The following is a 13,247-nucleotide window of genomic DNA, read 5'->3' as shown; positions in this document are numbered from 1 at the left end:
ACACTACAGGCTGATCCAACTTTGATGTAATGTCCTTAAAACAAGTCAAAATGAGGCTCAGTAGTGTGTGTGGCCTCCACGTGCCTGTATGACCTCCCTACAACGCCTGGGCATGCTCCTGATGAGGTGGCGGATGGTCTCCTGAGGGATCTCCTCCCAGACCTGGACTAAAGCATCTGCCAACTCCTGGACAGTCTGTGGTGCAACGTGGCGTTGGTGGATGGAGCGAGACATGATGTCCCAGATGTGCTCAATTGGATTCAGGTCTGGGGAACGGGCGGGCCAGTCCATAGCATCAATGCCTTCCTCTTGCAGGAACTGCTGACACACTCCAGCCACATGAGGTCTAGCATTGTCTTGCATTAGGAGGAACCCAGGGCCAACCGCACCAGCATATGGTCTCACAAGGGGTCTGAGGATCTCATCTCGGTACCTAATGGCAGTCAGGCTACCTCTGGCGAGCACATGGAGGGCTGTGCGGCCCCCCAAAGAAATGCCACCCCACACCATGACTGACCCAACGCCAAACCGGTCATGCTGGAGGATGTTGCAGGCAGCAGAACGTTCTCCACGGCGTCTCCAGACTCTGTCACGTCTGTCACGTGCTGTGTGAACCTGCTTTCATCTGTGAAGAGCACAGGGCGCCAGTGGCGAATTTGCCAATCTTGATGTTCTCTGGCAAATGCCAAACGTCCTGCACGGTGTTGGGCTGTAAGCACAACCCCCACCTGTGGACGTCGGGCCCTCATTCCACCCTCATGGTGTCTGTTTCTGACCATTTGAGCAGACACATGCACATTTGTGGCCTGCTGGAGGTAATTTTGCAGGGCTCTGGCAGTGCTTCTCCTGCTCCTCCTTGCACAAAGGCAGAGGTAGCGGTCCTGCTGCTGGATTGTTGCCCTCCTATGGCCTCCTCCACGTCTCCTGATGTACTGGCCTGTCTCCTGGTAGCGCCTCCATGCTCTGGACACTACGCTGACAGACACAGCAAACCTTCTTGCCACAGCTCGCATTGATGTGCCATCCTGGATGAGCTGCACTACCTGAGCCACTTGTGTGGGTTGTAGACTCCGTCTCATGCTACCACTAGAGTGAAAGCACCGCCAGCATTCAAAAGTGACCAAAACATCAACCAGGAAGCATAGGAACTGAGAAGTGGTCTGTGGTCCCCACCTGCAGAACCACTCCTTTATTGGGGGTGTCTTGCTAATTGCCTATAATTTCCACCTGTTGTCTATTCCATTTGCACAACAGCATGTGAAATTTATTGTCAATCAGTGTTGCTTCCTAAGTGGACAGTTTGATTTCACAGAAGTGTGATTGACTTGGAGTTACATTGTGTTGTTTAAGTGTTCCCTTTATTTTTTTTAGCAGTATATATATATATATATATATATATATATATATATACACACACATATATACATACATACACACATACATATATACATATATACATACATACATACATACATATATATACATACATACATATATATATATATATATATATATATATATATTTTTTTTTTTCCTTTATTACTTTCTAACCCTACCACCCCTCCCCTAATTGGAGTAAACTAGTGAACAACAACACTTAGGCTTCTACTTCCAGCTTATACATACTATATACATTTTATGGCACAGTCTATTTTACAATAGTTATATTTTGTTTGTTTTTACTCCTGTCCTTCCGCTAACCTCAACCTCTCCATCTGTTTCTTTCACAAAATTTCTGAACCAATATATGTTTTACGGACACAGTATGATTTACATTAGTTATCTTCTTGTTATTAGTTGATATTATTCCCAACCTTCAGCTCCATTCAACCCCGCCCATCTATCTCTTGACACCATCCATATTGGATTTCTGTTTGCCATATATTTTTCAAGTGTGCTGTGATGTTTCACCAAAGCTCTGAACCTTTCTATTCTCATAATTTCCACAGATTGTAAATTAAAGTTTTTGCTAAAAGTATTATTATATTATGGATTGATTGACTATGACTTTTCAGATCACCCAGTAGTGCTATCTGCAGAGTTAGCTGGAAGTAAATGTTGCAATTCTTCAGCCATTCCTGGACATGTGACCAAAAACAAGCTACACATGGACAGCACCAAAACAAATGATCTAATGATTCTGTCTCTTCACAGCTAAATCTGCAGAGCTGGGAAGGTTGTATCCCCCATATATTGGTTGCAAGAATTTTGTATAATAAGTTAAAATGAAAAATTCTAAGTTTTGAATCCAGCGTCGTTTTGCTTATCAGTTCATAAACCATGTGCCATGGAATCGCTACGTCGAAAATTTCTTCCCAACTATTTTGCAATCTATATGGCACAGCTGTCATTTTTTTGGTCCTTAAATGAAACGGGTATACTTTTTTATTTATGACCATTTTTTTTAACCAATTATGGTATTTAATGCCGGGCCGACAGACAAGTTCCTTACCTTTTCCCTTTCCACTTTCCTCTTCCATTTTTGCGGTAATTGTGCAATTAGTTGGTTATAATTTTGGGTAGAGCAGACATTTCCATATATTTCTGTTAGCTGCATGTGTGACATAACTCCACCAGTCCTATTTATGATATCATTTGCAAGGATTAGGATTTTTTAAAATCTATTAGTATATTTGAGTTTAACCACAATATTTGTTGTTCTGTTTTTTCTGGTGGATTAAATTGAAATTGCAACCAACTTTCTATGGCTTGTTTTAAAAATAGCAACATTTGGGAGATCATTTCCTTTTCAAATAACTGAAAGTGCAAGGTTGATATCTGAATAAAGGGGAAAAGGCCATTCTAGAACATAGGGTGTGTCACGCCCTGACCATAGAGAAACGTTTTATTCTCTATGTTGGTTAGGTCGGGGTGTGACTGAGGGTGGGTAACATTTACATTTACATTTAAGTCATTTAGCAGACGCTCTTATCCAGAGCGACTTACAAATTGGTGCATTCACCTTATGATATCCAGTGGAACAACCACTTTACAATAGTGCTTCTAAATCTTTTAGGGGGGGGGGGGGGGGGGTTAGAAGGATTACTTTATCCTATCCTAGGTATTCCTTAAAGAGGTGGGGTTTCAGGTGTCTCCGGAAGGTGGTGATTGACTCCGCTGTCCTGGCGTCGTGAGGGAGCTTGTTCCACCATTGGGGTGCCAGAGCAGCGAACAGTTTTGACTGGGCTGAGCGGGAACTGTGCTTCCTCAGAGGTAGGGGGGCCAGCAGGCCAGAGGTGGATGAACGCAGTGCCCTTGTTTGGGTGTAGGGTCTGATCAGAGCCTGAAAGTATGGAGGTGCTGTTCCCTTCACAGCTCCGTAGGCAATCACCATGGTCTTGTAGCGGATGCGAGCTTCAACTGGAAGCCAGTGGAGAGAGCGGAGGAGCGGGGTGACGTGAGAGAACTTGGGAAGGTTGAACACCAGACGGGCTGCGGCGTTCTGGATGAGTTGTAGGGGTTTAATGGCACAGGCAGGGAGCCCAGCCAACAGCGAGTTGCAGTAATCCAGACGGGAGATGACAAGTGCCTGGATTAGGACCTGCGCTGCTTCCTGTGTGAGGCAGGGTCGTACTCTGCGAATGTTGTAGAGCATGAACCTACAGGATCGGGTCACCGCCTTGATGTTAGTGGAGAACGACAGGGTGTTGTCCAGGATCACGCCAAGGTTCTTAGCACTCTGGGAGGAGGACACAAGGGAGTTGTCAACCGTGATGGCGAGATCATGGAACGGGCAGTCCTTCCCCGGGAGGAAGAGCAGCTCCGTCTTGCCGAGGTTCAGCTTGAGCTGGTGATCCGTCATCCACACTGATATGTCTGCCAGACATGCAGAGATGCGATTCGCCGCCTGGTTATCAGAAGGGGGAAAGGAGAAGATTAATTGTGTGTCGTCTGCATAGCAATGATAGGAGAGACCATGTGAGGATATGACAGAGCCAAGTGACTTGGTGTATAGCGAGAATAGGAGAGGGCCTAGAACAGAGCCCTGGGGGACACCAGTGGTGAGAGCGCATGGTGCGGAGACAGATTCTCGCCACGCCACCTGGTAGGAGCGACCTGTCAGGTAGGACGCAATCCAAGCGTGGGCCGCGCCGGAGATGCCCAACTCGGAGAGGGTGGAGAGGAGGATCTGATGGTTCACAGTATCAAAGGTAACCTAGGTTGTTTATTTCTATGTTGGCCTGGTATGGTTCCCAATCAGAGGCAGCTGTTTTTTTTCATTGTCTCTGATTGGGGATCATATTTAGGCAGCCATTTCCCCACTGTGTTTTGTGGGATCTTGTTTATGTGTAGTTGCCTGTGAGCACTTCATTTGCGTCACGTTTCGTTCATTCTTTATTGTTTTTGTGCGTTTCATTCAATAAACATGTGGAACCCATATCACGCTGCGCTTTGGTCCATTTCTCCACACGATCGTGACAGAAGATCCCACCAAACCAGGACCAAGCAGCGTGCCCAGGAGGAAAAGGTATCCTGGGCTTGGGAGGAGATCAAGGAGGAGAAGATATCCTGGACATGGGAGGAAATCATGGAGGGACACGAAAGCCTTCCTTGGAAGCAGACACAAGTAGATAAGGGAGGTCAGCGACGACGCCGGGTTTGCGGCCACAACGAAAGCCCAAAAAACAGCCCCAACATTTTTCTGGGGAGGGGGGGGGGGGGCACATGGGGGTGGTTGGCGGACCCAAGGAGTGAACCAGAGCCAGTCTGGGAGAAGATGGAGAAATTGGAGGAGAGTGAACGGAGGGAGTCAGAGACCATCAGTGAGTTGATGGATTAATTGGAGGAGAGAGAAAGGAGAGAGTTGTTGTGTTGGTGTATGATGCACGACATTCGCCCTAAGGAGCGCGTTATCAGTTTGATGCCACCTGAGTCAGCTCTCCGTACTCGTCCTGAGGTCTATCAGTGTGCTATCAGTCTGGTAAAATCTGTACCGGCTCCACGCACCAGGTCTCCAGTACGCCTCCCCAGCCCTGTGCGTCGTGTACCAGCTCTCCGCACTCGCCTCGAGGAGCGTGTCATCTGTCCGGTACCATGTGTGCCAGCTCCAAGCACAAGGTCTCCAGTGCGCCTCCACAGCCCAGTACGTCCTGTGCCAGCTCCCCGCACTTGCCGTGCGAAGTGTGTCATCGTTCCGGTACAATTTGTGCCGGGCTCTATGCACCAGGTCCCCAGTGTGCCTCCACAGCCCCGGTCCACAGCCCCGGTCCAGAGCTTCCGGCAACGGTCCCCGGTCCAGAGCTTCTGGCGACGATCCCCGGTCCGGAACCTCCTATGACGGTCCACTGTCCGGAACCTCCTACGACGGTCCATGGTCCGGAACCTCCAGCGACGGTCCACGGTCCGGAGCTTCTAGGCAAGGTGTCCAGTCCAGATCCAGGGCAGGAGATTTCCTCCGCACTGGTGTCCAGTCCCGCTCCATGGCTGGAGCCCTCCTTTGCGCCGGTGCCCAGTCCAGACACGGCGTCCAGTCCCGCTCCAAGGCCGGAGCCTTCCTCTGCACCGGTGCCCAGTCCAGGCACGGCGTCCAGGCACGGCGTCCAACCCAGCTCCATGGCCGGAGCCTTCTTCTGCGCCGGTGCCCAGTCCAGGCACGGCATTCAGCCCGGCGCCATGGTCGGATCCGGGGTCTGGGCGGGGGTTACGACCTGCACCGGAGCCGCCACCGACGCTAGATGCCCACCCGGACCCTCCCCTATAGAGTCAGGTTTTGCGGCCGGAGTCCGCACCTTTGGGGGGGTGGGGGGGGGCGTACTGTCACACCCTGACCATAGAGAGCCTTTTTATTCTCTATGTTGGTTAGGTCGTGGTGTGACTAGGGTGGGTAATCTAGGTTGTTTATTTCTATGTTGGCTTGGTATGGTTCCCAATCAGAGGCAGCTGCTTTTTCATTGTCTCTGATTGGGGATCATATTTAGGCAGCCATTTCCCCACTGTGTTTTGTGGGATCTTGTTTATGTGTAGTTGCCTGTGAGCACTTCATTTGCTTCACGTTTCATTCGTTCTTTATTGTTTTTGTGCGTTTCATTCAATAAACATGTGGAACCCATATCACGCTGCGCTTTGGTCCGTCTCTCCACACAATCGTAACAGGGTGAGACATTCTTATTAATTTCCCAGTGAACCAGTTCTGATTTAAGTATACCTTTTGTATGACTGAAGCCTTCAGTGAGAGGTCTAATACTTTGATATTTAATAATTTCTGTCTTCTGAATTCATATTCATTATATAAATAGGCCCGTTTAATTTTGTCTGGCTTACCCCCCAAAACTACTTAAGTAGTACTTTAAAGAATTTGTACTTAACTGCTTTACACCACTCTCTACATGCTTCTGAGAGCATTAGGAAAAATGTATTGCACATCACAATGATATCAATTTGACTGATTTGGGTAGTAGTGTATACTGGGTGGGTGGGTTTTCTGACGTCAGAGGATATGAATATCTATCAGATGCTGCTTACCCAGGATAGGACAGAATATATCAATATGGTTTCACAGCAGCACCATAGATCTCTATATCTCCTGTGTGTATCACCCACGGTGTGTGTGTGTGTGTGTTGTTTTGTGAGTGTTATCAGGACACCCAAGGTGGTGAATGCAAACAATTTCAAGAAGAAAGAACATTAATGTGTATAAACAATAGATTACTAGATAAACTCTGACACACACACACACACACAAAACAAAACTTTGAAATTGTGTGGATAACATTGCCTATATCTACATAATTAGATGGCTGCATGTTTCTAAGAAATGTAATGACATTCATTATAAAGGTCAGTGAAACATAGTGATGCCATATTCACAAACACATTTTAAAGCAAGAATCCTTAGTTGCTACATCCATTTTAGGACTTAAAGATATACAGTATAGCCATTGATTCTTGAAGAATATAACTTCTAAATGCCTCATGGGCTTAGTTCAACTGTCATACACCATCTTAACCCAAAATAAAGGCTTGTTATACTCCAATGTTTGTAAACAAAGTACATGTAAACAAACACTATACAGCCTCAAAACATGGTTAAAACAATAATATTGATATCATGGATGGTCAGTCCTTGCATACATAGCTCTTGCTTTCAATTTGAAAGTGGTTTCATTTCTCCAGGCCCATCCCTCAGCTTTATACCAAAACACAGGCGGGGTTAGCCGCTTTGTTTTTGTTTCAATTAAGGATTCCAGCTTTAATGACTCATAAGTGATATAACCTCTTGTTATACATAATGACTGATATGCATGAATGTATTAATGTAATTGCATCATAAAGCAATTGTTGGACAATGCAGCCATTAAAAGACTTCCCCGTAATCTAAATTAAAGTGCATCTGCTAAAGAAATATGTTCAGGCAAAGTTGAAGTTGGAAGTTTACATTCACTTCCTGACATTTAATCCGAGTAAAAATTACCTGTCTTAGGTCAGTTAGGATCACCACTTTATTTTAAGAATGTGAAATGTCAGAATAATAGTTGAGAGAATGATTTATTTCAGCTTTTATTTCTTTCATCACATTCCCAGTGGGTCAGAAGTTTACATACACTCAGTTAGTATTTGGTAGCATTGCCTTTAAATTGTTTAACTTGGTTCAAACATTTTGGGTAGCCTTCCACAAGTTTCCCACAATAAGTTGGGTGAATTTTGGCCCATTCCTGCTGACAGAGCTGGTGTAAATGAGTCAGGTTTGTAAGCCTACTTGCTCGCACACGCTTTTTCAGTTCTGCCCATACATTTTCAATAGGATTGAGTTCAGGCCTTTGTGATGGCCACTCCAATACCTTGACTTTGTTGTCCTTAAGCCATTTTGACACAACTTTGGAAGACCCATTTGCGACCAAGCTTTAACTTCCTGACTGATGCCTTGAGATGTTGCTTCAATATATCCAAATAATTTTACTTCCTCATGACGCCATCTATTTTGTGAAGTACACCAGTCCCTCCTGCAGCAAAGCACCCCCACAACATGATGCTGCCTCCCCCGTGCTTCATGGTTGGGATGGTGTTCTTCGGCTTGCAAGCATCCTTTTTCCTCCAAACATAACGATGGTCATTATGGCCAAACAGTTATATTTTTGTTTCAAGAGACCAGAGGACATTTCTCTAAAAAAGTACGATATTTGTCCCCATGTGCAGTTGCAAACCATAGTCTGGCTTTTTTATGGCGGTTTTGGAGCAGTCCAGCACTTCCTTGCTGAGCGGCCTTTCAGGTTATGCCGATATAGGACTTGTTTAACTGTGGATATAGATACTTTTGTACCTGTTTCCTCCAGCATCTTCACAAGGTCCTTTGCTGTTGTTCTGGGATTAATTTGCACTTTCGCACCAAAGTACATTCATCTCTAGGAGACAGAATGCGTCTCCTTCCTGAGCAGTATGACGGCTGCGTGATCCCATGGTGTTTATACTTGCGTACTATTGTTTGTACAGATGAACGTGGTACCTTCAGGCATTTGGAAATTGCTCCCAAGGATGAACCAGACCTGTGGAGGTCTACAATTATTTTCTGAGGTCTTGGCTGATTTCTTTTGATTTTCCCATGATGTCAAGCAAAGAGGCACTGAGTTTGAAGGTAGGCCTTGAAATACATCCACAGGTACACCTCCAATTGACTCAAATTATGCCAATTAGCCTATCAGAAGCTTCTAAAGCCTTGCCATCATTTCCTGGAATGTTCCAAGCTGTTTAAAGGCACAGTCAACTTAGTGTATGTAAACATTTGACCCACTGGAATTATAATACAGTGAATTATAAGTGAAATAATCTGTCTGTAAACAATTGTTGGAAAAATTACTTGTGTCATGCACAAAGTAGATGTCCTAACCGACTTGCCAAAACCATAGTTTGTTAACAATACATTTGTGGAGTGGTTGAAAACGAGTTTTAATGACTCCAACCTAAGTGTATGTAAACTTCTGACTTCAACTGTATATAGCAGAGGAGGCTGGTGGAAGGAGCTATGGGAGTACATCTGGTATACTGAGTGGTCATATAATGTGGTCTTACAACATGGTCCCTCAAATATTGCAGACACTTTCTCTCAATGACTTTCCCTCCCTCATAAACACACAAGGGTGCACACACACACCAAACACACACACATGCACAGAAAGCAAACACTCATCTGCTGTCCCGTGATGGCATAGGTTAATGGTTACTAAACAGCTACATTGATAGAGATCACCAGTGGTTTAACTCTCTGAAGCCACATTATCACCAGTGGTTTAACTCTCTGAAGCCACAATATCACCAGTGGTTTAACTCTCTGAAGCCACAAGATCACCAGTGGTTTAACTCTCTGAAGCCACATGATCACCAGTGGTTTAACTCTCTGAAGCCACATGATCACCAGTGGTTTAACTCTCTGAAGCCACAAGATCACCAGTGGTTTAACTCTCTGAAGCCACAAGATCACCAGTGGTTTAACTCTCTGATGCCACACGATCACCAGTGGTTTAACTCTCTGAGGCCACATGATCACCAGTGGTTTAACTCTCTGAAGCCACATGATCACCAGTGGTTTAACTCTCTGAAGCCACAAGATCACCAGTGGTTTAACTCTCTGAGGCCACATGATCACCAGTGGTTTAACTCTCTGAAGCCACATGATCACCAGTGGTTTAACTCTCTGAAGCCACAAGATCACCAGTGGTTTAACTCTCTGAAGCCACAAGATCACCAGTGGTTTAACTCTCTGATGCCACACGATCACCAGTGGTTTAACTCTCTGAGGCCACATGATCACCAGTGGTTTAACTCTCTGAAGCCACATGATCACCAGTGGTTTAACTCTCTGAAGCCACAAGATCACCAGTTGTTTAACTCTCTGAAGCCACATGATCACCAGTGGTTTAACTCTCTGAAGCCACAAGATCACCAGTGGTTTAACTCTCTGAAGCCACAAGATCACCAGTGGTTTAACTCTCTGAAGCCACAAGATCACCAGTGGTTTAACTCTCTGAAGCCACAAGATCACCAGTGGTTTAACTCTCTGATGCCACACGATCACCAGTGGTTTAACTCTCTGAGGCCACATGATCACCAGTGGTTTAACTCTCTGAAGCCACATGATCACCAGTGGTTTAACTCTCTGAAGCCACAAGATCACCAGTGGTTTAACTCTCTGATGCCACATGATCACCAGTGATTTAACTCTCTGAAGCCACATGATCACCAGTGGTTTAAATCACCAGTGGTTTAACTCTCTGAAGCCACATGTCACATCCAGTTTGGGGGATCCATAAAAATGGTCTCATAACTGCATCCTGTGGCAACTGTTATCTGAGTGAGTCCACAATGTATGCACAGGGACAATATGCACAGGGACAATCACTGCAGGGAAACAAGAGGAGATGACGAAGGCAAGTCATAACAGTGTGTGTGTGTGTGTGTGTGTGTGTGTGTGTGTGTGTGTGTGTGTGTGTGTGTGTGTGTGTCCAAGGCATAGAAAGATAATCATAAAGAGAGAGAGAGAGAGATGGACCTATAGAGTTAGGAGGGGGGGACAGAGCTGATGAGATGGAGGTGCTGTATAAATATCTGAGTCTGAACAGACCACACCACAGTACAAGACTGACACCAAGGGAGACAGGCTGAGGGAGAGGAGGGATAAGGAATACTGGACAGAGAGACAGAAGACATCAGGAGCTGAAGACTTTGTCCAAGAAGAGAGAAAGAAGATAGAGGGGGAGAAAGAGGAGGACATGCGAGAGTTTCACAACAAAGAAACAGAGGGATCTTTGGGGGGTAAGTGAGATGGAAAAATAGAATTAAAGATGGTGAGTGTGGAAAAGAGAGAGAGAGAGAGATTAAGGGAGAGTGAGAGATGAACAGATGGATAATTTGTATAAAATGGAATTAACTGATTTCCTTTCTATAGCCTTAACTCTAAGAGTATACAGTATACCTTTCTTTCATCATAATTGACCATGTTGGTTCTATGCACCACACTAAACCCTATGGACTGACCATTGTCTGACTATTAAGTTGGTTCCTCATCCACAGACAATGATGACAGACCCAGTGAGGATGATGAGGATGATGCTGCTCGCTCTAGTCTTCATCCTGAGTGTCAGTATGCCCTGTTTATCTGTCTACAACAGTGGGGAGTGCTACTTCAATACCAAAGGTGCGTGTATTTGTGTACAGTATGTGTGTGCGTGTGAGTGTATTAACCATGTGTGTATGTGTCTTATAGGAAGCTGTGAGTACATGGGGCAAGTGTATGGAATAGGTGAGAGTTGGATGACCAAGGACTGTTACCAGTGTGTCTGTATGGATCCATTTGGAGTGGGCTGCTGTGATCAGTAAGTGTGACCATCACACTGTAGCCTTTTACATAACAATACCCACCCCAGCATTGACACTGTTTAATTGTATTGACGGTTGATAGAACAAAGTGTGTTATTAATGTCTTTACCTTCCTCACAGTGGATCTCAACCCATGGACTGGTGTGATGTGATCCGCAAGCCAGACTCCTGCAACATCATCGCTGTGATGAAAGCCAATCACAAGCTGCCTTGTCTGTGTGGACCGGGTTGTCTCAGGCTAGGGGCGCGGCAGCCATGGAAATCTGACAGCTGCCCTTTATTTGGATCGGTCCATAATTCTGCCATTCATAAATGGGAAGATGAGAAATGATTAAAACACAGATTGACTGATAGTGTTTCTCACTGTTTCTTACAAACAAATGCAGATAGACTGTTATTAACATAGGCAGTGCTTGACTTGGACTGAAATTGGTTCCGGTAATCATTTTGGGTGCCGGTACTGTTTATATTTAGGTGCAGGAGCTCCAAATACTTTTGAGATAATATTCTATAAAAGGAACAGGAGCCCAAGCAGTAGAACATTTGAGATACTGGTACTCAGCTCCAGTGAGCTCCTGCCCAAGTCAAGGCTTGAACACAGCAAAGAATAAGAATTACTGTAATACAATCCACTCACACAGCCACAGCAGCTAATGGCACAGTGACACCGAAAGATTGGGGGAGGGGTTATAAAGTCAGACTCACTGCATTATTGAATTTCCTTCATACATGTATGTTACATTGGACATGTTTAATCCACAAGACGTTAGTACCTAGGTCCTACATGTACCTGATGTTTAAATAAAAAGATACATTTCAAATGCCTTCTGTTCTTCTTCTGTGCATGTAGAGTGGTGCGTGAGAAAAATCCCTGGGGGAAAAAAGCCATATTACAACCTTTGTTTGCTCTGTAACCTGTTAGTTCACCTGCCTTGCCACCGTGATTTATAGGCCTGAAGGCAGAGACAGTAAGAAGACAGTGATAGAATAAATTCATTCACACCTTTGTTTCATCAGAAAATCAGTGTCACACCCTGATCTGTTTCACCTGTCATTGTGATTGTCTCCACACCCCTCCAAGGTGTCGCCCATCTTCCCCATTATCCCCTGTGTATTTATACCTGTGTTCTCTGTTTGTCTGTTGCCAGTTCGTCTTGTTTGTCAAGTCAACCAGTGTTTTGTCTTAGCTCCTGCTTTTCCCAGTCTCTCTTTTTCTTGCCCTCCTGGTTTTGACCCTTGCCTGTCCCGACTCTGAGCCCGCCTGCCTGACCACTCTGCCTGCCCCTGAGCCTGCCTGCCATCCTGTACCTTTGCCCTTACTCTGGATTACCGACCTCTGCCTGACCTGATCCTGAGCCTGCCTGCCGTCCTGTACCTTTGCCCCACCACTCTGGATTATCGACCCCTGCCTGCCTTGACCTGTCATTTGCCTGCCCCTGTTGCTGTAATAAACATTGTTACTTCAACACAGTCTACATTCTGTATTACCTGAAACATTATACAGAGAGCAACCTCCGTCCGGTGAAGTCCACAAAGCATATTGCATGGAACAAACAGTTACATGACCTACAGCATGGTCAAGCAAGTTAAAGTTTCCGACATTATCGGATTATTAAACTATTGGAAAGTTACCCCAAGTCGCAAAGAAAACAAGAGCTGCCTCCACTATTCCGGCAACATTTCAACATCATCAAATCACCTCTGCTTAGTCTAATACAGTGACAACTAAAAGATACCAAAAACAATTTAGTCCAATCAACGTAAGCTAAATATGATGTGGCTGTCCATGGTTCTGGTTTCTGTGTGTGTGTGTGTGTGTGTGTGTGTGTGTGTGTGTGTGTGTGTGTGTGTGTGTGTGTGTGTGTGTGTGTGTATGTGTGTGTGTGTATTCATGCAAGTAGAAAAAACATAATGCCGCAATCCTCTCTTCATGTTGATGA

The 13,247-nt window shown here is 45.3% G+C and overlaps 1 protein-coding gene across 1 annotated transcript; it reads left to right on the top strand.

The window, feature by feature from the left end:
- Nucleotides 1-10,573: 10,573 nt before the first annotated feature.
- Nucleotides 10,574-12,131, top strand: msmp2 (microseminoprotein, prostate associated 2). The gene is made up of 4 exons (XM_014152190.2): nucleotides 10,574-10,743; nucleotides 11,002-11,125; nucleotides 11,195-11,303; nucleotides 11,428-12,131. Exons 2-4 carry the CDS (start codon nucleotides 11,005-11,007, stop codon nucleotides 11,636-11,638), a joined length of 441 nt encoding a protein of 146 aa, XP_014007665.1. The 5' UTR covers nucleotides 10,574-10,743; nucleotides 11,002-11,004; the 3' UTR covers nucleotides 11,639-12,131.
- Nucleotides 12,132-13,247: the final 1,116 nt, after the last annotated feature.

This window comes from Salmo salar, chromosome ssa02 (assembly GCF_905237065.1).
Source record: "Salmo salar chromosome ssa02, Ssal_v3.1, whole genome shotgun sequence".
Taxonomy (NCBI): Eukaryota; Metazoa; Chordata; class Actinopteri; order Salmoniformes; family Salmonidae; genus Salmo; species Salmo salar.
This window is presented reverse-complemented; position numbering and strand designations above follow the sequence as displayed.

Coding starts and splice junctions, on each gene's coding strand:
- msmp2 (XM_014152190.2), top strand. CDS start 11,005: ATGATGACAGACCCAGTGAGGATGATGAGGATGATGCTGCTCGCTCTA. Junction 11,126..11,194: donor GTGCTACTTCAATACCAAAG/GTGCGTGTATTT, acceptor TGTGTCTTATAG/GAAGCTGTGAGTACATGGGG. Junction 11,304..11,427: donor GGAGTGGGCTGCTGTGATCA/GTAAGTGTGACC, acceptor CCTTCCTCACAG/TGGATCTCAACCCATGGACT.